General features: G+C 43.1%; 1 protein-coding gene across 1 annotated transcript in view; it reads right to left on the bottom strand.

The window, feature by feature from the left end:
* Positions 1-823: 823 nt before the first annotated feature.
* The window catches only part of stab1 (stabilin 1), a 54,189-nt gene continuing 28,485 nt past the window's right edge, over positions 824-26,527 (bottom strand). Inside the window, exons 32-68 of the mRNA XM_069711246.1 lie at positions 26,450-26,527; positions 26,214-26,315; positions 25,969-26,073; positions 25,288-25,422; positions 24,648-24,776; positions 23,770-23,823; positions 23,430-23,543; positions 22,710-22,905; positions 21,717-21,812; positions 21,521-21,566; positions 20,336-20,415; positions 19,458-19,583; positions 18,781-18,854; positions 18,281-18,352; positions 16,964-17,083; positions 16,830-16,877; positions 16,234-16,314; positions 15,907-16,053; positions 15,292-15,426; positions 15,140-15,199; positions 14,444-14,620; positions 13,858-13,947; positions 12,877-13,023; positions 12,212-12,268; positions 11,928-12,096; positions 11,661-11,810; positions 9,802-9,906; positions 8,788-8,904; positions 6,941-7,073; positions 6,777-6,837; positions 6,414-6,558; positions 5,298-5,431; positions 4,253-4,418; positions 3,366-3,472; positions 2,724-2,843; positions 1,551-1,685; positions 824-946 (exon numbers count right to left, since the gene is read on the bottom strand). Of these exons, the coding sequence (XP_069567347.1) occupies positions 824-946; positions 1,551-1,685; positions 2,724-2,843; positions 3,366-3,472; positions 4,253-4,418; positions 5,298-5,431; positions 6,414-6,558; positions 6,777-6,837; positions 6,941-7,073; positions 8,788-8,904; positions 9,802-9,906; positions 11,661-11,810; positions 11,928-12,096; positions 12,212-12,268; positions 12,877-13,023; positions 13,858-13,947; positions 14,444-14,620; positions 15,140-15,199; positions 15,292-15,426; positions 15,907-16,053; positions 16,234-16,314; positions 16,830-16,877; positions 16,964-17,083; positions 18,281-18,352; positions 18,781-18,854; positions 19,458-19,583; positions 20,336-20,415; positions 21,521-21,566; positions 21,717-21,812; positions 22,710-22,905; positions 23,430-23,543; positions 23,770-23,823; positions 24,648-24,776; positions 25,288-25,422; positions 25,969-26,073; positions 26,214-26,315; positions 26,450-26,527 (4,134 nt within the window). The remainder of the gene's footprint in view (positions 947-1,550; positions 1,686-2,723; positions 2,844-3,365; positions 3,473-4,252; positions 4,419-5,297; positions 5,432-6,413; positions 6,559-6,776; positions 6,838-6,940; positions 7,074-8,787; positions 8,905-9,801; positions 9,907-11,660; positions 11,811-11,927; positions 12,097-12,211; positions 12,269-12,876; positions 13,024-13,857; positions 13,948-14,443; positions 14,621-15,139; positions 15,200-15,291; positions 15,427-15,906; positions 16,054-16,233; positions 16,315-16,829; positions 16,878-16,963; positions 17,084-18,280; positions 18,353-18,780; positions 18,855-19,457; positions 19,584-20,335; positions 20,416-21,520; positions 21,567-21,716; positions 21,813-22,709; positions 22,906-23,429; positions 23,544-23,769; positions 23,824-24,647; positions 24,777-25,287; positions 25,423-25,968; positions 26,074-26,213; positions 26,316-26,449) is intronic.

The raw sequence follows: 26,527 nt of genomic DNA on the forward strand, positions 1-26,527 counted from the left end.
GTCATATTATAGCATGTCGTCCAAAATATGGAAAAAAAGTCATATTATAGTCAAAATATGATTAGTCATACTATAGCATGTCATCCAAAATATGATTAAAAAAGTCATACTATAGCATGTCATCCAAAATATGATTAAAAAAGTCATACTATAGCATGTCGTCCAAAATATGGAAAAAAAAGTCATTATAGCATGTCGTCCAAAATATGGAAAAAAAGTCATATTATAGCATGTCATCTAAAATATGATTAAAAAAGTCATACTATAGCATGTCATCCAAAATATGATTAAAAAAGTCATACTATAGCATGTCGTCCAAAATATGGAAAAAAAAGTCATATTATAGCATGTCATCCAAAATATGATTAAAAAAGTCATACTATAGCATGTCGTCAGAAATGTGATAAAAAAGTCATACTATAGCATGTCGTCCAAAATAAGATAAAAAGTAATATCATCCAAAATATGATAAAACCGTCATTAATCCTGGAACGTAACCTTTCTCTTTGATTCAAGCATTAAAAGCTAGCTAATTAAAAGTCACATTAATTTTACATCCAAGAACCTGATGATGTTCTATTAACTTAACTTTTAATAACTGTTCGAACGCTGTCTAAATTTCCATAGTTACAGCTGTTGTATTTGCTGCCGCTTCTCTAATTCTCAGTAGATTGTAAATTCATTTAGACCATGAATCTGCCTCTCCTAAAAAAAAAATTCACACAAGGATAACATTACTCCGTGCAGGATGCTCGTCAGTAATGGTCGTTCAGCAGTTTTGCCGGTTCGGGGGGCACGGCTGCGATCGTCAGCGGCTCGGTGTTCAATCATCGTCACTCACCGGTGGGGGAGGTGCTCTCAGCGGGCCCGCGATGACGTGGATGATCCCGTTGACCGCCGGGATGTCCCACTCCAGCAGCAGCCGCTTGTTCACCAGTTTAGAGCTCTGAAGTCATCACACAAATAACGCCGACATCATAAATCAACAAGACGTTTTCCCTCCTTATTTGGCATCTCAAAGCAGTTTATAAACATTCGGTAAATGGTTTGTATATTTTTTTTTCGTAAACAGATCTAAGTGTTTATTATTGTATTTATTAACGACTATAAATCCTCCCGTGGACACACGTAAGTGGATGCTGGTGGATAAACAAATAGAAAAATAACATCAAAACACCACCAGGTGTTTCATGCGCCGGCAACGCAATGTTTTTGCACGGCGCCTAAACTACGATGACACTTCTTCGCCGCTCCGGAGAAGTTTCAATAATAAACGCCACGACAGGAGAAGAGAAAACCTCTGGTAGGAGTTGACCCGCTGCAGTAACACCCGTAGAAGTTTTGCACATTTCGAGAGGACGTCTGGTTGAATGTGTCGTTACAGATAATGGTTCAAATGTGTGTGAAAATTCATAATTTTTAGTCAAATGGAATCACATTTTCTTGGATGGTTTGGTCGTGTTGCCATAAACATCGTTTTTTTTTTCTTCTAATGTTTATGTTTGGATCAATGGACCGGGTGGGATGCGTTCGTGTGCGTGTCCTCTGACCTCATTGTTGCCTTGGGTAACAGTCAGGTTGAACCCGAGTCTCGATGCGATGACTTCCTGGTGTCTCAGATCCTTAAATGGTCGTCTGCTGTGATTGGCTGAGATGTGATACTCCAGATCTCTTCCAGACAAAGTCTAATCACAAACGCAGAACAGAAACTGACTGCATTTCACTCACAGCTCCGTCACTTAGAACCCACTGGTGGTTTGATTTCATTCATTCAGGTCTAAATATATATATAAAACCTTTTTTTTTTTTTAGGAACAATTAAGTAAGAAAGATCCAAGCATATGGGTGTTGCATGCTGCAGTAAAACGTTCGCTTAATGCTGAAAAGGCTTCAACTTTACAATTACACAATAATACGGGGTTAATAAAACAATATTATAAATACTAGTGTACTCTACAGGCTTCAGTTTCACCTGAACTGTCGGTCACATATTCCAAAGCCTTGAGTTTGAGCTAAAAATATTGATAAATAAAAAACACGTATTACTAATTGCAGTATTTCTGTTTTGCATTAATGGGTCAAATAATATGTATTACAAACTGCTATATTACGGGAAACTGCTGTATTTTATAAGGGATTGTAATCACTGTAATAATAACAGTGAATTTCACATTAACAATCCCGCTGCAACTACCACTTGAAGACTAATGAATTTATTAAATAAAAATATTTTGTATGAGTTACTTGAACAGCTGTATGCCACATTTAAAAAAAAAAAATAAATATATATATATACGTATTAACTTTGTGACTCAGGCCTGTAGTCTCAAATTCACCAACCAATTGATCCAACATGATTTGTGGAGTTCCTCAAGGCTCAATCTTTGGGCCTCCTTTGTTTTACTCTTTCACCTTCAGTGCTTTCATGTTTTCATTTCTGTTATAAATTTCTGTTTTTCCTCTTATATTTTAAATGTTTCTTTTTTTAATACTATGTAAAGCCTTTTCAGTTACATATTAGTATTTTTTAAAAATCTGCTTTTATTGTCTTGAATAGATTCAATATCATCTTCTCATTAAAGCATTTAGTTAGTAGCTGATGTTTAAGTTAATTCACAGATTGTTTCGATTGGAACATGAAATATATATATTTTTTAGGCCATTGTTTTATAATTTTAATGAATTTAGGAAGAAATTATTGACGGGTTTTGTGTTGTGCTCACCTGGTTTTGGCCGAAGCCGGCGTTATGAGGTACAAACAACGTGACTTCAGATCTCCTGTCAGACAGAAATTCAACGAGCTGCTGGCCCTTCGAGGACGAGCCGCTGTAGTCCAACAGCAACTAGAGAGAGAGAGGACGTTGAAATATTTGGATTCAATTATCCTCCCAAAGTGACATTCGTGATGTCTGATCAACAATATGAAGGTTCTTTGATGAACTACTGTATATTTATTCATTTCACTCATGTAGGCATGGTTTGTATTTTTTGATCTATTATATCGTCTGATTTGTTTTGGTCAAATTTAACTGATTAACACCTAAAATAAGTTTGTTAAAGTCAGTGTTTATAATTGAAAAATCGCAAAATTTTGGCACTTCTCCCTCAAAAAAGATATAGATAGATGATAGATAGTTACTTTATTAATCCCCAAGGGGAAATTCTTTCGCTACAGCAGCATTTATAGATGCAGGAAAGAAATAAAATAACAGTAAAAAATATTAAATATAAAAATATTTTTTTTACTGTTATTTTATTTCTTGCCAAATTTGACTCCCTCGTGTTTAATACACAGTCCGTGATAATGTTTATTATAAAGCAGAATTATTCTTACACAACTAAAACAGCTGAGCTGTCGCACTCACCTTGTAAAAGATGGAGAAGTTGCTGTATGTTGCCATGACGCTGGTCAGGATGCCGTTACAGAAGTCTCCGCTTCCAATGTAGCCAACGGGACACGCACACGAAACATCTGCACGCACACGCACACGCACGCACACACACACACACACACACACACACACACACACACACACACACACACACACACACACACACACACACACACACACACACACACACACACACACACACACACACATTAAAATCAGTAGGAATGTAAATAACTTAGATCAAATATAGTTGAAGTGGAAAAAAAATATTTTTCTGTTTTCTGACAAAACAATCAATGCATTATTTAAAAACATAGTGAACCATAATGAAAATAATAGGATTTTTTTTTTTTTTAAAGCTGCAGTGTTTTTTCATTTTTAATGTTTGTTTTTAATCCTGACTTGAAGTTAACAGAAATTTGCCTCATGTTTTCTGCCTTAAAATACGCCGTTTTCCTTGAACCAGAGGTGAAGAGTGCAAAAATTCGACCTGACCTGACCCCTCCCCCCCCTCAATCCTCCCAAAAAGTCACATTCATGGGAAATAAGACAGATTGAATGGATCCAGTATTATTTAAAGCCAAAACAAACACGCGGGTCATCGATGCTGCTGCGAAGTAAACAACAGACGCTGATCCGGGAACCAAAACCTTGGAGCGATCACACGAACAGGGAGAACGAGTCAGGGTGGACCCGCCTCTGTCCGAACACACACACACACACACACACACACACACACACACACACACACACACACACACACACACACACACACACACACACACACACACACACACACACACACACACACACACACACACACACACACACACACACACACACACACGCTGCCGCAGTACCTCTGAGCCTGTAGCAGTAGGCGTCGTACTTGGTGCTCGGGTCCACGGGCTCCTTGTACATCACCAGGCCCACGTGGTTGTCGCCGCACTTGGCGGAGGGGAAGCGGGTCGGGTACCCCGCCTCCCCTCCCTCCATCCAGCCGGCCACGCACAGATGCATCCCCAGCTGTCAGAACCGGAGCAGAGAGACCGCGGCAGAGTAAATGATCGATCGTAAGTCCCGGCGTGCGCTGCGGCGGTCGGGACAGGTAAACATTTTTTTTAAATTAATGTCTTAAAATGAACTGGAATAAATAGTGAAGTTGGATGTTTTTTTGTTTTTTTTTCTGACCGCAGCCACAGAGGTTCAGTTTTCACTCCTGTCTGTTTGGTATTTAACACAACGTTAAAAACGGCTTTGTTTTCTTCCTGACATGAAGCACATGGTAACTAATTTGACAGCTGGTCTATGCTTTGTGAATGCAGTCTCTTTGTAACTGTACTGACCATCATGATACCTTTCATATCTCCTGTTGTTTATTGAATTGTATTAGTTCCGATTTGTCCAATAATATTTTCTTGGTCTCACAATAGCTTCACGTAAAATCACTCGGACTTCTTCAACCGTTACTGAAAGTGCGTTCCTGTCGTCCATAAAGAGGACAGAAGACAGATACTGAATGTACCCGAGCAAAAAAAATAAAAAAATAAATCCTGACCTCGTATTATTACTTCTTTATATATTTCTGTGACTTCTGACAATTCAGCCTCGGTGTGATTCCTTCGGTGGTTAAATATTTCCGTCAGTCTTTGCACTGACTTGCCTTGAAGAGGCGTCATAACAATCATAGTGTAATTTAGAGACGAACCCTCGGCGGTGCACGTTGCTCTCGCTCCACCGTTTCCAAAAGTGCTGATTCACTCTCCACTGAAAACGATGGCTTTCATCTGATTAAATGTTGTTTTTGGTTTTTTTTCTTCTTATAAATATACCATATTTACACATGAGGTGTGTGTTGACCTGTCTGGTGTCTCCATGGAAACCCTTCGGTGTGCGTGGGTTTACCTGCTGTGCGTCTCCCAGCTGTTTAAAGCTGGCCAGCTTGGCGCCCTCGGCCTGGCAGGCGGCGGCGGCCTGACTGAAGTTCATCATGTACCTCCCCTCCGGAGCGCGCAGGTGGAAAACTCCCGCTGTGTTGGCTGAGACACGACGTTTCTTCAGATTACTCATCCCTGTACTGTTGCTGCGCTGTTCGGTACAACAATTCAATCTCCACATATGAAAACGAAATGCAGCGTTGATTTGAGGTTGAGAAAAAAATAAAAATCTGGCGTTAAAGAATTACCCTCGATTAAAATGAATTGTACCGCAGCTAAATTTTTTTTTTTTTTTTTAAATCCTGTTCTCTGATTGGCTGTCGGGTGTTTGTTTCCATCAAAGTGAATTAAAAACATAATTTTGACCACAAACTGCATTATTAATAGTAAATTCTGTGTTATCTTTACACCCTGATTAATGAGTCGCAGGTGAGAATCACCTCTGGGTATTAACAGCCTCTGAGCTCTTAACGAGCTCCGTGGTTAACGAGCCCTAACGAGCTCCGGGCCTTAATGAGCTCAGCGCTTGTTGACGTTTGTTTGCCATTCCCCGAAAAAAAAAAAAATCACTATTCAAACCCAGAACCAATAAACAACGTCCACATTGCATCACCATGGCAACGCGGATGCTACAAAAGGTCACCTGCTGTGGATTCGGTAGTTACCATAGAAACTGCAATGGGAGTAGGGACTGTGGTGCCAACATGGCTCCCGCTCAGCAGAGGCAACGCGTGATTGCGCTGCAGCTGCTGGCTCGTGGCTCCAGAGGTGTTACCATGGTGACAGGCGATAACTGGTGTTACAAGATGGATCTTATGGACGTGTTACACACTCGCGCCTGTTACGGTTACGGATGTGTTGCCATGGTGATACAAGTTTTCATGGATGTGCCATTATGGAAATAGAAGTCCCATTTGAAGTGTCGGTAACGGTGATCATCACGGATGCGTTACCAATCCGTGATGGTAATTTAAGAAAGACAGGTTTGTTACCATGGGAACACAAGTCTTCGCAGATCTGTTACTCTGGTAATGGAAGCGATAATGTGTTACCATGGTAATAAAAGTGAGTACAGACGTGTTACCGTGGTAATGCAGGTCCTTGCAGATGGCCACAGGGTCGCAGCCTCCGTTGTCTTCCAGGCAGCGGTCAACAGGGGGCACCACCGTCTCCAAACACTGGACTCCATTACCCACGTACCCCGGCAGGCACTCGCACTCACGCTCGTTCTGGAGGAAGGTGAAAGCAGGAAATGAATTAACGTATCTATGTGTTGTTGGGCGGTGAAAGTTGAAAAAGAAAGATCAATTCAGTTTTGTCAAGTTTTAGTTGGAGTTTGCTGCAATTTTCTCTGTTCTGGATCTTTATTGAACAAATATTATAAAAATAACACAACAGGCAAAAGTGCATTTTATAGAAAAGAGATTTGAGATTTTTTTTTACTCACCGGACCCGTGAACTTGCAGGACGCAAAGTCACTGCAGAGTCCGTTCTTCTCTTCAACACACCTGCAGTTCGGGCAGAGAAACAGCAGCCCGATGTCACATCTCAACATCTCACAGGCAAAACTTCAAGGGACTTTGTTCTCAGGAAGAGACAGGCCACACACACCTGTTGATGGGCTGGCAGGAGTAGCCGTCTCCTTGGTAACCGCTTTGACAGGTGCAGTTGACGAGCAGTCCCGTTTGGTTGCAGTCGGCGCTCTGGTGACAGCCGCCGTTGTACTCGGAGCAGAGGTCCGGCGCTGCAGAGGGTTTTAAATAAACCGTCATGTGATCCGCGGCAAAACGTCACTTCTGGTAACGCATCGTCATATTTACACATCCCTCTCGGTATATGCAGAGCAGAGAGCATTATGGGATTTAAAAAAAAAAAAAAATTATAACTGGATTACAGTTTAATCAGAATGGATATTATCAACACTTTGATGGCCATTTTGAGAATAATCATTAAAACTGCAGCTGCTTCACAGAGTTTTACAGCAAGTTTCAGCTCATTGTTTAGTTGTTTGTTGTTTAGTTTAGTTCCCCCGCTCTCACAGCAATATTTTCAGCTGCAGGTGTTTTCAACAAAAATCTGTAAAAGCCCACTGTTCTCTACCTCTAGCATCCTCTACAGCGGACCGAATGTTTGATATACCTCTCCGAGGAGGGAATAAATATGTGGATTGTGGTGATATTTCAAACCCGCTTTTGCTCTCGATCTTATTCAGGACCCTTTGAAATGGAGGAAAGCACTCGTTGCGCTGTTCGGTGTCACGTCGAACGCCACGCTGAACGTGAACAAAAGAGAAGTGTCGTCGTTGGAAGATGGAGAAGAGCGTTGATGATCCTGTGAACCCAGTTATTATCAGGACGTTTGAGGTCTTTGAGGACTGAGGCCGTCATTCCCGGACGAGGCTGCCGGAGGAAAACTGACTGAACAGATCGTACAAACGGAGGAAAAAGAACCAAAGAAAACTTCAAAAAAACGGACAAAACCTAATCTCAGAGTGCCTGATGGACCTTTATGTCAGTTTCTGAATGAAAGAAGATTTCTTTTTAAAGACAAATACAAAAAGCCAGACTGGAGTTTGACAAAAAAATACAGAAGTGGCAACGCTTCTGAGAGAAAAAGCTTTTTGGACGGACGAGACATAATTCGTGTTTTTTGGTGACTCATCAGCTCTAAGAAAAATAAAATCTGTGTTTTAAGGCAAAGAACAACATCCCCACTGAAACAAGGAGGAGACTCAGCTGTTTTCCACCATCTGTCACTTAATATCTTGAATGACATCCATAGTTTAATATGTAGTGTTGTTCTTGCCGATCCTGATAAAGAAAAAAAAAAAAAAAAACAGCAGCACATCATCTGCATACATTGATAACGTCTCCATATTCGTATCCACCTTTAATACTGTTTTGCAATTTTGTATTTTACTGGACGATCACCCCTGAAATAATTTCAGTCACATGAACTCGAACCACCTGATCACACGTTTCAACGCTAAGGACTAAACTGCAGGTAAAAAGCAGGAAGTTAACGGAGCATCAGAGGAGTCCTTTGTATAAGAAGAGCTGCAGTCCCTTCACCTGCCGACCTGATGTGGGTGTAAACTCTATCAAATATACGCTTAAAGTCAAGACTTAGTCACTTTATTTCTTCTGAATGAGAGTCTGGAGTTATTTATTTCAGCCACAGCTGGGTCACGCTGATCTAACAAAGTGCTGCTGGCCTTCAGCCAAAAAGGAGTTTTTCCTCCAAGGTCAGGACTTTTATACTCAGCTTCCCGTTTCTTGTCTTTTATGATTACAAAGCACTTTGTAATACGTTTTTTTTTTTTAAAGTTATTATCACTTTATTACATAACCGTTACACCCGGCTCTGGTTAGTCCGATGCCCTTTTATGCCGCCGCTTTTACTTCCTGTAAGAATCACCGTCACCGTGCCGACAGAAAGGCTGCGAGAGATTGACTCACGTGGCTCCGGGCTGCAGGCGGTGCCGTTCCCCTCGAATCCTGGTTTACACTGACAACCGGCACCCGGCACGCAGTCAGCCTGAGCGTCGCACTGCCGGCACTCCTCCGGGATCGAGCCTGGACAAGACGGACAGGCGTGAGGATTCATCACAGAGGGAGGAAGGGAGGGAGGAAGGGAGGAAGGAAAGGAGGGAGGGAGGGAGGGAAGGAGGGGAAAAAACCCAGGTAAACAGGCCTTTACAATACTGCTGATGTCAGCAACGTGTTCGAGTACGATGTCAGGTTTGTACGCCAATCGGAGGTACGTCCATTTGTAGAAGGTCAAGAATTTGACAACGAGGTCGAGAAAGCAGCGATGAAGAAACAAAACTCGTTTCTGAAACACTGAAAACAAGAGTCAAATGTTGGAATGACGACTGAAAGCTCTGAAGCGGTTTGAAGTGTTAATTAAAAGAGTTTGAAGTGTCAATAAAAGAAGTTGAAAAATCACTGGAGAGCTGAAATTCATGAAAGACGTGAAAGCAGCTGAACCCTTAAAAACAACACTTAAAACAATACAAGTCTGTTGATCGAGTCCCCGCTGCTTCGACAGCTCATAAATAATCCTTTAGTAATTTTTGGTGCTAAGCGCAGCTTACAATGACAACAAAAGGCTTTCTGATTGTAACTGTATGAAAGTTATTATTGTTTCTATGACTTTCAAAACTATTTATTACTGGTGGGAGAACTAATATGTTGAGCTGAAAACTAACTAAGTTTAAGTTTAATTGCACGTTAGTCTTTAATGATTCCCGGCATCCAGCTGTTTAAAAAAAGCTACCGAGCCTGATTTTAAAATGATACTATACATATATATAGATAAATATACACGTCTTTATTAAGAACCGATGGGTTCGAGGCTGGAAGCTACAGACCGGGTAGTACAGTCCATAAAGTCTCGAGTTGCTTTTAGTCTTTTAATGTGATTTTGTGTGTTTTTTTTGACAGTTAAAATAAAGAGTCAACAAAACTCACCGATATCAGTCTGGCAGCGGTCGCCCTTGAAGCCGGGCTGACAGACACACTGTCCGGAGCCCTCGATGCCGTCGTCGCACCTTCCCCAGTTCTCACAGCGACAAGCTGAGGGGAGAAAAACACGACTTAACAGGCTTTTCTGATCCGACGGAGGCGTGACGCGTATTCGACGCGGTTCCCCGCGGTTGCGGTTTGGTTCTCTGGTTCTGCGACTGATGTTTGGAGCTCTCTGTGAATAGTTCTTGGTTAAATCGTCAGTGTGACTGAGAGAGCTACAACAACATGGACGACGTAAAATGTCACGAAAGGGAAAGTTTTCACCACGACTCCCAGAACTCCAGAAACCTCATTCAGCAGTTTACCTCATGAATTAAACAAGCGTGTCGGCGTGTTTTCGTTTCTGCACCAGCGAGGAGTTTCTTTTAATTCTGATTGACAGGCCTCTGCCTTCCTCTTCCTCAGAGTCTCCCCGCTGAGAAACGCTGAGGAGGCCGTTTAAAAGAAACCTGTGATGCTAAAACAGGCGATGATCAGCAGCTGGTAAGTGTTTTTTGTTGTTGTTGTTGTTGTTGTTGTTTTTTTATAAACCCGCTCCGCCGGGCGACTCGGAGTGAAGACAGCTGGCAGGTTTGTCCTGAGCTGGTCGCACACCCAGCTGTGAGATGGTTGAGTGTGGAGCGTTGCTATGACGACAGACTGCTGGAGAGCTGATGGGGGTGAGACTGTCTGCGGATTTGTTTTTGTCTTTCGGCTTGGGTGTTACCGGGTCACAGCGCAGCTGCGGTGGATATATGAAATGTTTTCGTCCCTTCAACTTCGGTAAGATTTTTTTTTTTTTTTTTTTTTCCCAATCCCATTTTTGTGCTCCGCCTCCTGCTGGCGGTCAGAGAGACGCTGGGCCGAGTGAAGGAGTTCAGATATCCCAGGGTCTCGTTCTCCAGAGGAATCAGACGGGAGATCGACAGGTGGTTTGATGCTGAACATGCAGAAACCAGCAGTGACGTCGCCCGTTGGTTCGTGAACGGCCGTAATGAAGCCTCGGGTTCGGGATTTGCTAGCTCGGAGCGGTTTGGAGCAGGAAGTGACCATATTTGGACGAGCCGGGGAGGGAGCGAGCGGTGGATGTGACTCCGTCCGATTGGAAACCCGGCGATACGACGTCCCGCCCACCGATAGCTGTAACCTGACTGCAACACAGGCCTGCCAATCAAACAGACACATCCCCCCCCCCCAAAAAAAAAACACATCTTTTTTAAGCTTGTTTTATAATTAATGACGGGATTATTTTCAGATGGACCTCCAGAAAACTAACAAGGAGGAGCGACTTTAGCGAACAACACCGAGATATCTGGGGGAGACATTTTATTAACTGAGAATTTTCTGGTTTCTCCCCCCAAAAAAGAAAGAAAAAACCAAAACAGACATCACGATGTTCTCGTGGTGTAAAAAAAAAGAAAAAAGGAGGGAGAATCGTGATCTGGGACAGTGACTCATTATCAAGGAGAAAATTCCCTGAGGCAATTCTGTCAGGAATAATTGTCCAAAATCCCCGCTGAACGTGGTGCCGGTCTGATCCACGGACATCAGAAACCTTTGAATGAAGTTATTGCTGCCAAAACAGATCTGGTAGTTATTAATTCATAGGGTTCAAATCATTTTTTCCACAGCACTGAAAATGTTTAATTGGCCTTCAATCCTTTTTCCTCCCACGGTATGAAGCTCACGTCTAAAGAATGTTCTTCTCTTAGGATGTTTTTACCGGGAAGAAACTGAATATTGCGATAGTCTTGGCATTTTCTTCAGTTTGGGTCTAAGCACACTATGTTCTGGTTCTGGTTCTGGTTCTGGTTGTGTTGTACCTGTGCAGTTGGAGCCGTAGTGACCGCTGTCGCACAGTTCGCAGGCGTTTCCTCTGAATCCTGCGTGGCACCTGCAGGCTCCCGAGCCAAGAAGTCCATCTGAACAGTTTCCGTGGTTACCACAAGGAGCTTCCAGACCGCCGGGACACACTGAGACGCACGGGGAAAGAGTCGAAGTCAAAACCAAGAAAAATTCATCATTCATCACATCCAGACGATCGAAAGTTCATCAAAACACGCATCTTGAAATGAAAACAGCCCGGGTACCTTGACAGTCTCGGCTGTAGTGGTTTTTGCAGCACTTTTGGACCCAGGAAGGATAAACGCAAACTCTCTTGCAGCCCCTCCGGCTGAAGTGATCGTCCAGCCCGTCATACCAGCGCGAGTAGCCGAGCCCGTACCTGGAGCGAGGCGTGAAACAGCGCTCCGTCTTTCCCTGGAAGGACGGCAGAAAAGCGTTTAACTCCGCAAGTTCAGGTATCGTGCAAGCAGCTGATTTTTGTTGTTGTTGTTGTTGTTGTTGTTGTTGTTATCTGAAGGGCAGACATTACCGTGTCTCGTTGTCTGGGGGAACACGGTGGAAGGAAGATGCAGTTGCCACAGCGACCCTAAAACAATTCAAGACCAACATTGAGTCCGGTTTGTGATACGAAAACAACTGAATTCAGTTTAATAAGCAAAGAAATGCAGAAGGGAGCGGTGGAAACTAAATGTGTTTGAGAATTTCCCGCATTATAAAGTGTTAGATTTGTTGGCGATGATGAGATTATGCAGAATACCCACAATCCTTCACTGAAATTTAGGCCGTATTTTTACAATCAACTCCTGTTTCAACTTATAATTCCTCTGGAGCTTAAATAAAAGCCAATCAACTGCAAAAGTTTCCTCCATTTCGGACTCCGTTGCCTCTTTGAAGTAATCTCTGCGCACATGTACTTCAAATCCTGTGATCGCAGCAATTGATCTGGAATTAAATAATAATTTGTTATCTCTAATAAATGAAATCATCATTTAAATCCGGTGAATTTTCCTTGTGGTGTCTCTTCAGTTCATGCTAACTTTAAAACTCTCCTCCTGCAACTTTACGTCGCAGCTTTAAAAAAAACAAAAAAAAAACCCAGTAAACAGAAAAAAAAAAAAAAAAAAAAAACGAGCGTTGATTTCTTTAACTACGGGAAATCAAAGCGGCGGCAGCGTTAACATTAGCACGACTAACGTAGGTGGTTTTGTTCTCGATGGCGTCGCAGTAACCTCCCAGGCCCGGCGGCTCCAGCAGGTGGTCGATGCCGTAGCCCACACCCTCCGAGAAGGTCATGTGGCGCTCCGTCACCCGGGCGGCGTTCTCATTGACCAAGACTGCCCCCTGAAAACACACACACACACACACACACACACACACACACACACACACACACACACACACACACACACACACACACACACACACACACACACACACACACACACAAAATCAATACATTTTCCAAAATACAGCCAAGAACAGAACGAAACAGAAGACATTCAGTGGAGTTTGCTGTGTGGAGCAAAAACAACAGGATTTAACATGAATTCAAGTTAAATCCACCCGATGATATAACCGCAATCTTTACCATCACGGATGCCGTATTCGTTTCTGTACCTCGTGCGGTAACCACGGTAACGTGTAGGCGCATCATCTCACGATCAATCAGATCAGTGGGTAAAAAAAAAAAGTTAAAAAAAAAAAGTAAATAAATAAATAAAAAAAAAAAAAGGGGAGGCGTTGCGTATGATAACAGGAAAATGAAGCGACGACTCGGTAACCGTCCGGCTGCCGATTCTTCTTATTTTGCAGCAGCCGAGTTCCAGTTTCTGTCCGTTCAATGCCTGTCGCTCTAATCAATGTGTTTCCAATCAGTCCCCGAGACTTCACGACTTTTCATAATGAATTTCTGTGAAAGTGTAACAGACCAAGACTTAAATTTTTTTTTTTTTTTAAAAAACCGTAGACGAAACAGTGTTCGCTCCATCTGACAACACGAGTTACTATGGCAACGTGCAGCTGCCAGGCGCCGGAGGTGTCATGGCTGCCTGTTTGGAGTCGGTGTGTGTGTGTGTGTGTGTGTGTGTGTGTGTGTGTGTGTGTGTGTGTGTGTGTGTGTGTGTGTGTGTGTGTGTGTGTGTGTGTGTGTGTGTGTGTGTGTGTTTTTTCTCTCACCACCAGGTTCTTGTCACAGCTGAGCTTGATGGTGGATCCGTGCATGGTGCGAAACACCGAGGATCTACCCACCTGACCGATGCTGGTCAGCTACACACACACACACACACACACACACACACACACACACACACACACACACACACACACACACACACACACACACACACACACACACACACACACACAATCATGTTCCCATCACTTCAGAGGACAGTACATTGATTTACGTCAAACTCCTGCAGACAGTACTGAACCGTCGCTGCTACTTGTCTGACCCCCCCCCTCCCCCGACCCCCCCTCCCCCTCCAACCCCCAAAAAGTTAATGATATTCAATGAAAGTTGACACAATTTCACTTGTTAGCGTTGCCATCAAATGAGAAACAGCAGTACAGACTCACACACAAAAAAGCATGGAGGATGTCACTTTGGATTTTGGGAAATTTTGAAAAAAACAAAAAAAAACAACAATTGAGAAAATAAAGGACGGATAAATAATCAGTGGTTGCATGTGTTTCTTTCTTTCCCCTCTGGATTGGACCCCGTTGGGAGACCATTGTGTTATTGATCCGGCCATCTCCTTACCCTGGAGTTGCGTATGATGTGGGCCTTCAGAGTGGCAACCACTTGGTCCTGGTGATCTGGGCTTGAGAGCCAGCGCTTCCTCTCAGCCGGCAGGGAGTCGAGGGCGTTGTCCGTGGGCCAGAACATGGTGTACGGCTGGTGGGTGGACATCTGGAGCACAGGGAGCAACCCTGCGTCCTACACACGGTGTTGACAGGAGAGATTAACAGCAGTACTCGTCGTATACGTTGTTTTTTTGTTTTTTTGCCCCAGTCCCACATCTTTATTGTCATTTATATTTACATTCCACGCTCATTCACACTAGCCCCTATGAAGTATTTGGGCACTTGGAGAACGAGTCAACCGTTATTTCCAAAAAGAGTTTGTGAGTTTTAACCTGCATTTTTGGATGCAGCGATGAACTTTGTTAAGAGACAATCATTTTCTTAAGTGTTCCTGAGCCCATGCAGTGATTTCCACAACGCGAATAGTGTCTGTTTTCTGTGTGTGTCCTAATGCGCGCAGAGATGTCTCCGGATTCTCTGAATCTTTCAGATGGAGGTGTAAGAGGAGGATGCGGAGACGAGCCGGAGGTGGAGGGGGTACATGAAAGAGGAAGACGGCTGCAGAGTGATGGAGAGGAGGCGGCACGGGAGACGTAGCCGTGGGAGGAGAAATCAGTCCGGGAGGTGCGTGTGTTTGTTTTCTTTTTCTTACCTCCACGAGTTTGTAGAAGCGGGTGTAGCCGTAAAATGCAGCTGCCGATGTGTAGTTCATCTAAACACAAAGTGAGACAGAGAGAGAGACATCACACGGTTAAATCAGATTCATCATTAATCATTGATTAACGTAAATCAAACTCAGCGCACCAGTCTAGCACGAAGGGGGGGTTTGTCCTCCAGCTTGTAAGGCGTCAGCAGTGTGTCTATGTGGTGAATGACTCCGTTATTTGTGATGTAGTCGCTCTTCACGATCCTCGATCTGTTGTTGATCCAGACTGAACCCTGCAGGAGAGACACAGTTGAGGAAGCCCGTTTCTTTCCTGACGACTCCTGAGTCCGTCTTTAGCTTCGACAGCGCAAATTCGATTTAACTCTCGACTTCAAATCAAGAGATTTTGCTTGAAGATTTCACACGGTGTGACGGGGCCTTTAATGAAGCCGAGTGGAGCTGCTGTCCTCCACAAATTATTAAGTTACAAACTGATCAGGGACTCCTTTCTGGAGTCCAGAGCCTTTCAGTCAAGCATCCAAATAACTTAAAATCGCCCAGTAAACTTATTTACAAACCTACATTCACTTCTACTCCACCGAGTTGATAATCAATAGTTTTTAAAACGAAATCCAAACCCATTTCTTTAGTTTGTTTTTGAACAGGTAACATTGTGGTGTGTGTGTGTGTGTGTGTGTGTGTGTGTGTGTGTGTGTGTGTGTGTGTGTGTGTGTGTGTGTGTGTGTGTGTGTGTGTGTGTGTGTGTGTGTTACCTGCTGCGGGCTGAATTGCAGTGTGTGCCCCAAAATCGCGACAGCACTTTTGGTGGTCTTGAGGTCAGTCAAGGTCAAAGTCTCACAGGAAACGACGTGGTAGCGAACCAGATCATCAAGACGGCCGGCCTGCCTCCAGGCTTCAACCTAGACACGCAGAAGTCAATTAATTACAGACGGATGACGAAACAAACGAAAAACGGTCATTATTACAGATCAATACTGTGACTTCGTGTGTGAATGACTGGGAAGTCTTTAAATCTGAAAGACACAGAAACAATATTGTGTTATATTGGATCACAAACAAGCAGCAGTTGTTGCACTCACAGTGGAGTCTGAGTTGGATTCTTCTACGGGGGAGAAGACGGTGAACGGGCCGTCGCCATAAAGGCTAGGAGTGTCTGACTTCTACGAAACACAATGAAAATAAAGAAAGCAAATTTAAATTTCTGAGTTACAAGAATGTTTCAAATTAAATAAACAAAAAAAGAAAGTGTTAGTGGCTTCAGTAATTACCACCCACTCAGTATAGTCTGGTCGTACGAGATAAAATAATATTTCAAGGTCTGTGAGAAATATTTCAAAAAGTACGTCATGAACCATCAGTTTCTTAAAAAGACTGATAAAAAAAAAGAAAAGAAAAAGAAATCATCATTTTAATTCTTCAATAGTTTGAAAAGTAAATAATTTAAGTTTTTTTTAAAGTTTTAATGAAGTGCTTATTAATTAAATATCAATCAAATCAAATATTCACATCCAGTAGAGGACTACGAGGTGCCGTCGCTGCATCAAAGTTAAATCAAACATCAAGGACATTCAGGAAAACTGGATGGATTTCATTTCAGCTGGACTTCATCATTTTCAGTTTCCATTTTGCGATCGCTTCAATTAAAATCACGTGCGTTCGAACGACAGCGACTCACCAGTAGCATTCGACGGAAGAAGATGTTATCCGATTCCCTGTAAATCTCCTGTAAGACGGACAAGCACGAACGTAAATGATGAGTGGGAAGAAGGTCAAAGGTCAGCGTGGGAGCGAGCGGCTGGCGCGACTCACATTGTTGGTGGTTCCTTTGCAGTTGAAGCCGTCTCCCACGTGGCCTCGGTGGCAGGTGCAGTTCCTCTGACCCTGACCCAGGTACTCGCAGCGGGCGTAGCGGCTGCATTCGCCGTTGTTCTGCACACAAACGCAACACATATCTTTTGGATCGCAACACAGAGACAGGCAACAGGGCGAGCTTTACAGCAGCTGAGGCCAAAGTGTGAAAAATCAAACAACAAAAGTCCAGTAAACTACTACTACTACTATTACTACTACTACTAATAAAAATGGTTATGAACAGCAGGTGGAGATCATGTCAGCTTCTCTCGACCCTCTTTACCCTTTTGGGAAGCAGCGGGTTAATGCGCAGAGAGCTTTCCCCCAAAAAGACGTTAACAGGAGCAGACGATGTTGAATTTACAGTTTAGAAGACGTCAAAACTAGATGATGTACTCAGACTTATCCTTGGAAAGAGTTAGATCAAGTGCAGTGCAGTCGTTTAACAGCTTCTTTATAACAACAAATAAAAAATAAAACAAAAGTGCTTATTTTTCTTTAACTGTTATTTAAACGTAGAACAATTAAGATAAACATATTTTAGGTTAATTAATCAAACAGGTTATAAAGGATCCTATGTGCCAAACGTGCCAACAGCATCACTGCTGATAGGAGACGTTGGGAGACGAAGATTTTCTTCAAATCTTCAGTTTAATTAACGAAGACTACGACTGATCTCACAGTATAAACTTGGAATCTGAATTAAACAACTCAGTTACATCCCAGAGCCTTTCAGAGGATTTAAATAATACATGAAGACATCCAGCTGTGTATTGTATTCTCATAATTACAGACTGCAGATGCAACATCATTCCTGCTGCTGTATAATCACCACAGGTTTTAGCTGCCTGAGGGAAAACAAGAAAAATGCAACATAACATGCCCAGTAGGACCCCGGTGTCCCTCGTATTTACTTATTCAGCAGCCATCTCTGTCCAAGACTTCAGTCATTTTAAAAGTTGTTTTCAAAACTCCTATTGAAAAGGTTCAGTATGTAAAATGTTTGGTTTGAAGCATTCTAAAATAAGAGATATCTTTGTGCCGTGTTGCAGAGACGAAGTCTTAAATTAGCATAGTTATATAAAATATATATATATATATATATATATATTTTTAAAAGCCAGCTTTTCACTAACGGCAGGGCAAGAACACAGAAAATTCACCAAACTGCAGAAACTCCGAGCTCCACCTCGGTGGTACCTTTAAAAACAAGTTAAAAAAAAAAGAAAAAAAGGTGTCAGTATCTTGTAAGAGGATAAAGACTGACAGACGTACAATTCTGCAGGGGTTGACAGGGTAACAGAACCGCCCCGATCCCTGGAAGCCCAGCCAACACTTGCAGGACGTCTGGAGACGACAACAGAGCAGACAAAGAAAATCCGTCAGTCAGCAAAACAATCGCTTCATGCATCCGTTTCCTCGCCGAGTTCAGCCCGTCCTCAAATCAAATCATCGTTTCTTCTTCACTCCTGTTTTGCAGCAGTTAATGCAGCAATTTTTTTGCATGTGCATACAGTCTGTGTTGAACTTTAAGATCAGAACTAAAATATTTCTGTCGTTTTCAATATGAAAGTGATTACAAATTACTGTATTTGGAGGCTTAGACCAAAGAAATATTCACGTCGACCTGTAATTTTTGCAAATTCCCACATGTAAACATGTAAAGTTTAAAAATGTCCTGACAATTTTTGGGGAAAAGCCGCAGTAAAATCAAACAGTTTTTAAACGCAACAGTCAAAAATGTGACATTTAAATGCACCGCAGTGTTGCCTTACGATGTTCGGCCCGGCTCTGAGGCACTGTGCTGCGTTGTGGCAGCCTCCGTTGTTGACGAGACAGCCGTCCATCTCTAGGAAAAGACAACAGGTTCAACACAATCTGGATCTTCTCGTTTTCTCATTTCTTTTCCTTCGTGGATTTTGTCTCGGTGTCCTCAGTTGTTGTTTTTTTAACGTGATCCCAGACGGACGTCGGGAGGTTCAGATCAGGGCTCCGTGCAGGTCACACATCTGCTGCACGACTCTTTATAGTCGCTCGTTATGAGTCTGGCTGTATTTTCAGGGTCTGGCTGCAGAATAAAATTTGGAACAGCTCAGATGAGCCTCCGCGACGATATTCTGTGGCGGACACAAATCAAAACTTACGCACAGGTATTCACAAAAGTCTCGCTTTTTCTTGAGAAAACGACAAAATCGAAAAAAAAAAAAACTGTCTGCAACTTAACCTCAAAACAACCCCGACTCATAAACGAGAGCAGCTTTGTGTGGAAGCTTGAAAGTCAAAACTCTGGCAAAGAAAAAAGGCGGGAAAGAATCTCTGCCGACTCTTGTGGTGGATTCACTTCAAGGGCTTGAATTCGACGAACTTTCAGATATCTCAAGACTCTCGGTTTTGATAGATATTGGGGGAGGTTTAGGTCAGGGGTCATAGGTCAGGGGTCAGGACGACTTACCCAGGCAGACGACCCCGTCTCCGGTGTACCCGTCTTTACAGGTGCAGGTCCTCTCTCCTCCGGAGACCTTCGTACAAATCGCAAACTCTGAACATCCTCCGTTGGACCTGCTGCACAGATCCATCTCTGAGAGACACGAGGAGAGAGAGCGGTTAAATCTGTGTGTGAGAGAGTGTGTGAGTGAGTTAGTGTGTGAGTGAGTGAGTGAGTGAGTGAGTGAGTGAGTGAGTGAGTGAGTGAGTGAGTGAGTGAGTGAGTGAGTGATATGTGTGTGTGTGAGTGTGTGAGTGAGTGTGTGTGTGTGTGTGTGTGTGTGTGTGTGTGTGTGTGTGTGTGTGTGTGTGTGTGTGTGTGAGTGTGAGTGAGTGTGTGAGAGTGTGTGTGTGTGAGTGAGTGTGTGAGTGAGTGAGTGAGTGAGTGAGTGAGTGAGTGTGTGAGTGAGTGAGTGTGTGTGTGTGTGTGTGTGTGTGTGTGTGTGTGTGTGTGTGTGTGTGTGAGTGAGTGTGAGTGAGTTAGTGAGTGTGTGAGTGAGTGAGTGAGTGAGTGTGTGTGTGTGATGTGTGTGTGTGTGTGTGTGTGTGTGTGTGTGTGTGTGTGTGTGTGTGTGTGTGTGTGTGTGTGTGTGTGTGTGTGTGTGTGTGTGTGTGTGTGAGTGTGTGTGTGAGTGTGAGTGAGTGTGTGAGAGTGTGTGTGTGTGAGTGAGTGTGTGAGTGAGTTAGTGTGTGAGTGAGTGAGTGAGTGAGTGAGTGAGTGAGTGTGTGTGAGTGAGTGTGTGTGTGTGTGTGTGTGTGTGTGTGTGTGTGTGTGTGTGTGTGTGTGTGTGTGTGTGTGTGTGTGTGTGTGTGTGTGTGTGTGTGTGTGTGTGTGTGTGTTTCTACCTTTGCAGTGGGTTCCGTTCCCTTTGTATCCAGCCACACACAAACAGGTGGCCGCCGATCCCTTCGGCCCCGTTATGCAGCTGCAGCAGAGGACAAACTGCTCAACATGTCGTGTCACCTTTAAGCTGCCGATAACTTCAATCATTGCAAATCACATCAGCGAATATTGCCCGTTATGAGCGGTGATATTTTATCATCTTTTCCACGTCGTCGACCTCGATCACAATCTGCGTGTATCTCAGGTCTGATACGATATCGTATTCCTCCGTGACTGTTGTACAACAACAACAACAACATTTGTATTTTTTTTAAATATAATTTTTCCCATGAGCGCACCACTACTGCATTTCCTTCCGTAACCAGTTTGCTTTAATGCATCACAATTCTCCTGCACACCTCTGCTTTACTGCTGTCAGCAGTGAAACCAGCTGTGTTGGCAGCCGTTGCAGAAGCATCCACCATGTTTGACAGATGAGGCGATGTGTTGTTGTTGGTTGTTTTTTTTTCCCCCTTTCTGCATTTTCTTCTTTCCGTCACAATGTTTTTGTGACCTGCAGCCTTTCTGTGTTTGAGGTCTAGCGGGCGTCTGAATCCTCTGAGCCCCTTCCTGACCGACTGTGCAGTTTTAAAGAGGATTTTTTTTTTTTTTTCTATAATTTTTTCCAAAGCACGGCTTTTTTTTTGCAGTTTTGGTTTAAACACTTTTTTTTTCTCTTTTTTAATTCTCTGATAAGATTTTTTTTTTTTGCTGGTTTTCTTTCACGGTCACTTCTTCAAGCTTCATATTGACAGATTCTCAGATTCACACTCTGAGCTGTTCGGGATGAAATCTTGTGCGTAAAACGACGTTGAAGCGTCACACAGCTGCCTGAGAAACGTTTCCAAATACTTCATACAGTTCATTTCCCACACGCGTAAAAAATTCAAATGAAGCATGTGAAACTTTTGTGTACATTTCTTATTCCCTGCTACATCAACTTAAATCTTACTGCGATTAAATGCGATTCGGGACTTTTGTGTCTTCTGACGTCACACTGTTTGGATCACAGAAAAGTGAAGTCCAAAAACAGAGCGGCAAATTACCGCTCATCGCTACGAGCGCTGGCAAACGCGCACTCTCGACTTTTTGTCCGCTCGATGCAGAACGCGCAACCGAGCTGTAGACACCGTGACGGGAGGACTTACTTGGCGTTCTCGTCACACACGCCTCCGCAGGCGTCGTCCTTGATCTCTGAGACGCACACAAACACACACACACACACACACACAAGATTTAAGCAGATAAGAGTTCAGATATGATATGGTGTGTGTGTGTGTGTGTGTGTGTGTGTGTGTGTGTGCGCGAGCGCGGTGTCGACTTCGGTGTGTCGGTGTGTCTCACCTGCAGAGCAGGAAATTCCTTTCCAACCTCTGTAACACACACACCTGCCGCTTCCTGCCAGGCCGTCTTCACACTTTCCGTGGTCGCACGCACACTCTGCAACACACACGTGTTTAAAAAAAATAAATACAAATTAACTTAAAGATTTAAAGATGCGCGAGCTTGTTCTCCTCCCAGCTGTGTTACGGTCACAGGTTCGTTAGCACAATAAGTTTGTCGAGTTTTGCTGCTTTTTTTTTTTTTTTTTTTAGTCTCAAGCCACATCGGCATGTTAGGTGTGTTTGTTGTCTTGCAGGTTTTTATAACTCTGCAGGTTTGTAAAGCTACACGGAGTTATTCATATCGACACGATCTGGCGAGCTCAGTTTTTAATACAGGATTCGAGGCAGAGGAGCGATACAGTAAATCAGTTCAGCACATTGTCGTGATAGACTGGATTTTATAAACATCCCACAGATTTGTGCCGTGCAGAGTCCGGCGTACGTATTCTCTTTTTGCCCTTGAGTTTATTTTGCTGCTGCGTTTTCCGTCTTGCCCTCACAGTCATTTAAAAATGAAGCTCCTTTCAATTTCCTTCAGGTCTGACATGAAGGTCTCCGTATCGACTATCGGCCACTCTGAGCGGCAAAGACATTTTTAGTTGTTTTTAGTTGTTTTTCTGGTTTGTTTTCTGTGATAAATGAGCGATAACTTCTTCATCGGACTCTAAAATTTAACACCTCACTGTCTTCATAGAATCCAAACATGATTTAGTTTTAATTGAGCGGCTCTGAGGGTTTAATAATATAATGCTTTGATGGTGTAGTTTAATAAGACAAAGCCATGTCAGTGTATCCAGGGGTGTTTCCTTTAGGGTGAGTAAGTGTGTGTGTGTGTGTGTGTGTGTGTGTGTGTGTGTGTGTGTGTGTGTGTGTGTGTGTGTGTGTGTGTGTGTGTGTGTGTGTGTGTGTGTGTGTGTGCGTGTGTGTGTGTGTGTGTGCGTGCGTTGCTCACTGGAGGAGCAGTTGACTCCGTAGCGTCCCGGCTCACAGTCCTCACACGTAGTGCCATGGAAACCCTCGTAGCAACGGCACTCACCATTGCCATGGTTACCGTCCTGACACTCCCCATGATTGGAGCACCAGCTGCCGGCATCGCCGGGACACTTGAAGCACTCATGGCCGTAGTAACCGGGGCAACAGGCGTGATCCTACGGGACAGACACATCAGAACTGTTATAATTGTTATGTGTTTACCATAAATAAATATATATAAATAAATAAATAATAAATAAAAATCAATAAACCCGTTTCAGACCCAGATTCGGTCATTTTGACTTCTTGCCAGCGATGAGTTTTTTTTGTCATGCGGCGACGGGTGTCTTTGTAAATGCTTTTCACACCTTTACTCAGACGTCACTGGACCGTTACAGACACAATATTTAGAGATATTTGTCAGCTGGTCAATTTTTATTTCTGATCTTGATTTTTTTTTTTTTTTCAGCTGTAAAAACACCCACCACTGATTTGATGCGAAGTTTATATTTAAGGTTTATATTTTTTTACCCAGTTATTTGAAAGAAAACTCCTGTGACAAAAACAGGAAATCCCTTGCGGTAAAGTTTGTACATTTAAATTAAAATGACTCCCAATTCGGAGGTGGACTAAAGCATTGAGTAGCAGCGGTTGTGGTTTACATGGGAGAACTAGAGTGCTGGTGGTCGTGTGAGCAGACCGTGGTGAGCCGAAGACATTTGATGTTACAGCCTGGCACAGACTTCCTCCTGGTCCCGACCCGCTTCCTGTATTTACAGTTGGACCGCATGTTGGCCGGGAACTGTTCTCTGATCTGCAGCCGAACACGAAGGAAACGCAGTAAAACACAAACTGAGAGAGGAAAAACTGCACATGAATACAACTCTGGATGAAGACTTGAACCTGCTTAAAGAGCAAACAAAAACGGGTTTTTGTGGATGTTTTGTCTGAATTTGACTTTCAATCAATCCGAGGTCATTTTTGAGGTTGCAAATGTTGATTTTGGACAAAGCTGCACAGGTTTGTGTTATTTTGCTTACTGGTTTATGGCTGAAGATGCATCGAGGGGGTCCTGCACAGTCTGTACACCTTCCCTGGAGACAGAGAGACGGTGAGAGGGTGTCCGTCCATCCGTCCGTCCATCCGTCCATCCATCAATCATCCATCAATCATCCATCCATCCATCCATCTGTTTTCTCTTTCTTACTCTACATGCGTGACCAAGTTTACATATATTTTCGAGGGTCACTGAGGAATAAAGAAAAGCTATAAAAAAATAAATAAATAAGTCTCCTACAATATCTGAATTGTGAAGCGCTGCGTCAGGATGAAGAGCCATTTTGCACAGTTGTTTACACTGTTTACCTTGTTAAACAAATGCAAATAAACCAAGCTGTTACAAAACACCCAAACAAATGGCTGCACACGTCACACTTGTCGGTTATTAATTCGATGATCTGCCTGTCCGCGTGGGAGATTTCATCTATCCTGTTCGTCTGTGTTTCCTTTTCATCAACTGGGGTTTAAAATGAATTATCATTAACGTTATTATATTGCATCATCATTTTACAAATTAACTTAAAAAAACATCTGCCTGTGGCCGCAGATTAGTTGTGGTGTGTGTTTACATTGTGATACCCTGAACAATCCGCATCAGCGCAATTATCAAGAGATTTTCTTTGTGCGTTGAGCTTCGCTTTGATTGGCTGAGCTGTTTCGGAGCGATAAGACCGGTGATGTGACTGACAGTGAATTTATTAATCAACACAGCCTCCGGTCTACTGAATCTTCACCTTCACACAGCTCTTTGTGCTGCTGCAGAACATCCATCCACATATCCATCCGTTCATCCGTCCGTTCATTTACCCATGCATCTATCCATCTTTCCACCCCCCCCATTTCCTCCCTCCGTGCTTACGTTGACCTGCAGGGCGATCTGGTTGCTGCATCTGTTGCGGCGGACACCGAGGACCTGAGGGAGGACTATGACGATGCCGTACTGGGTCTCGGTGTAAGTCCCATCGAGAGCAACGTTGTTCACGAACGTCTGGAGGACAACGAGAGGGAGAAACAAATCAGACTCTTCCCTGTTGACCACACCGGAGGGTTTTTAAATGTTTCAGTACATTAACTGTGATTCTTTCACGCTAAAACCAAAAACACAGAAAATCGAACTTTGAAGATTAAATGAAAAGCAGATATGAAGTTCAGGACACAGGCATCGTGAGTTTACTTGCACAGAAACTTGGGCTTAAGTTCAATAAGGGTGATCTGTTTCCTCACACCGAATCTGCACAATTTGAACATCAACACTATAATTTGTCTGCCTGCGTTCTTCAAGCCAATGAGGTCTTTTTTTTTAAAGATCTATTATACTGATTCTTTTTTTTTAAAAAAAATTCTGGGACTATGCCAAAATATAACTAATTTGCAAACTCTGACCTAAAATTAACTTAGTTTATTTTCATCGGCATAAATTGCACAAATGGAAGGAAGAAAAAAAACAAACAATCGAACATCCGTCCATTCGTTAAAGTGACGGTTACGATCGTTGTTACCTGGTTGTTGTTGTTAATGTGGAACTGGACTTGGTAGTCGCTGCCCAGCAGAGTGCTCTTCAGCGTGCCGTCAGACAGGTGGTTGGGGAAGAGCAGCTCTTTGGCAATCACGTGGTACTTGAACACATCGGCGTCCTGCACAGACAGAAGAAGTAGATGGAAAAATGTATTCTGGTATACCGATCATCACTTCCCACCGTTATGTCTGCCGTTTGTTTCCCCAGGGTGGAAAAAAAAACAACAACTATCCAATCATAGCTTTTTGAGTTGAATTAAGAATGAGGACGAAATCGATACGTAAAAGAGCCCAAATAAATGTTGGAAGAGCAACGGACAGAAATAACAACTATAAAATGGATATATTTCTATATTTATTATAAAGAAAACATGAAAGTGTTTTAAATGCTTTATCAGGGTGCCAAAGACAAAAATACTCACCGCATCATGCAAGCGAGGTAAATGTCTGTTTTGTTTCTCATTTTAATTTGTAGGGATGTAAATCTCTATTTCAGTGTTTCCTTGTTTAGTTTTATGTTGTACGTCTTGTGTTTTGCCTTTCGACATCTTGAAAATGACCTGTATCCATTGGATTATTTTTTTTGTCCTATTTTTGTGTTGTTTTGTTTACGGCGGTGTGTTTGCAGGGCGGCAGCAGTTCTCGGGATCAGATCCTCGACCTACCAGGACGGAGGAGTTGGTCCTGCTGAGGTGCTGCCTGACGGCCTCATCTGTCGGCAGCAGGAGGGTGAAATCAATGCTGCTCAGATCCTCTGACATGTTATACATCTGGAATAAAAAAAAAACAAATAAAAAAAAGCACAAACAGGTAGTAAATCTGTTTGTCGACTTTGATATAACAACGCAACATGATTTAAAATAGAAAGAGAAGGTCCAAAAGGGAAAGAGGTAGAGTTCAGACATCTCACCAGAGCGTACTGTCTGAACAGGGTGAAGTTGGAGGAGGAGTTGAGGAAGGCCATCAGGGTGGGAGGCTCGGGGGGGGTGTCCGAGCGAAGTGGGGCCAGAATCTGACCACACCCAGACAAACAAACAAACAAATAAACATTGTGTACCTGTAGATCCAGTGATTGATGTCTGACAGTCCGACTAAACTGGTAAAAATTGTATTTGTTCTCAAAAATAAACAGCGAAGTCCTCGTACCCGGTCTATGACGTGGATGTAGCCGTTGATCGCAGGCATGTTGTGAGTGATGATGGAGGCATTTCCAATGCGAATCGT

This window comes from Brachyistius frenatus, unplaced genomic scaffold (assembly GCF_029030835.1).
Source record: "Brachyistius frenatus isolate BFR_SWC_R1_liver_20210118 unplaced genomic scaffold, ASM2903083v1 Contig_98, whole genome shotgun sequence".
NCBI lineage: Eukaryota > Metazoa > Chordata > Actinopteri > Embiotocidae > Brachyistius > Brachyistius frenatus.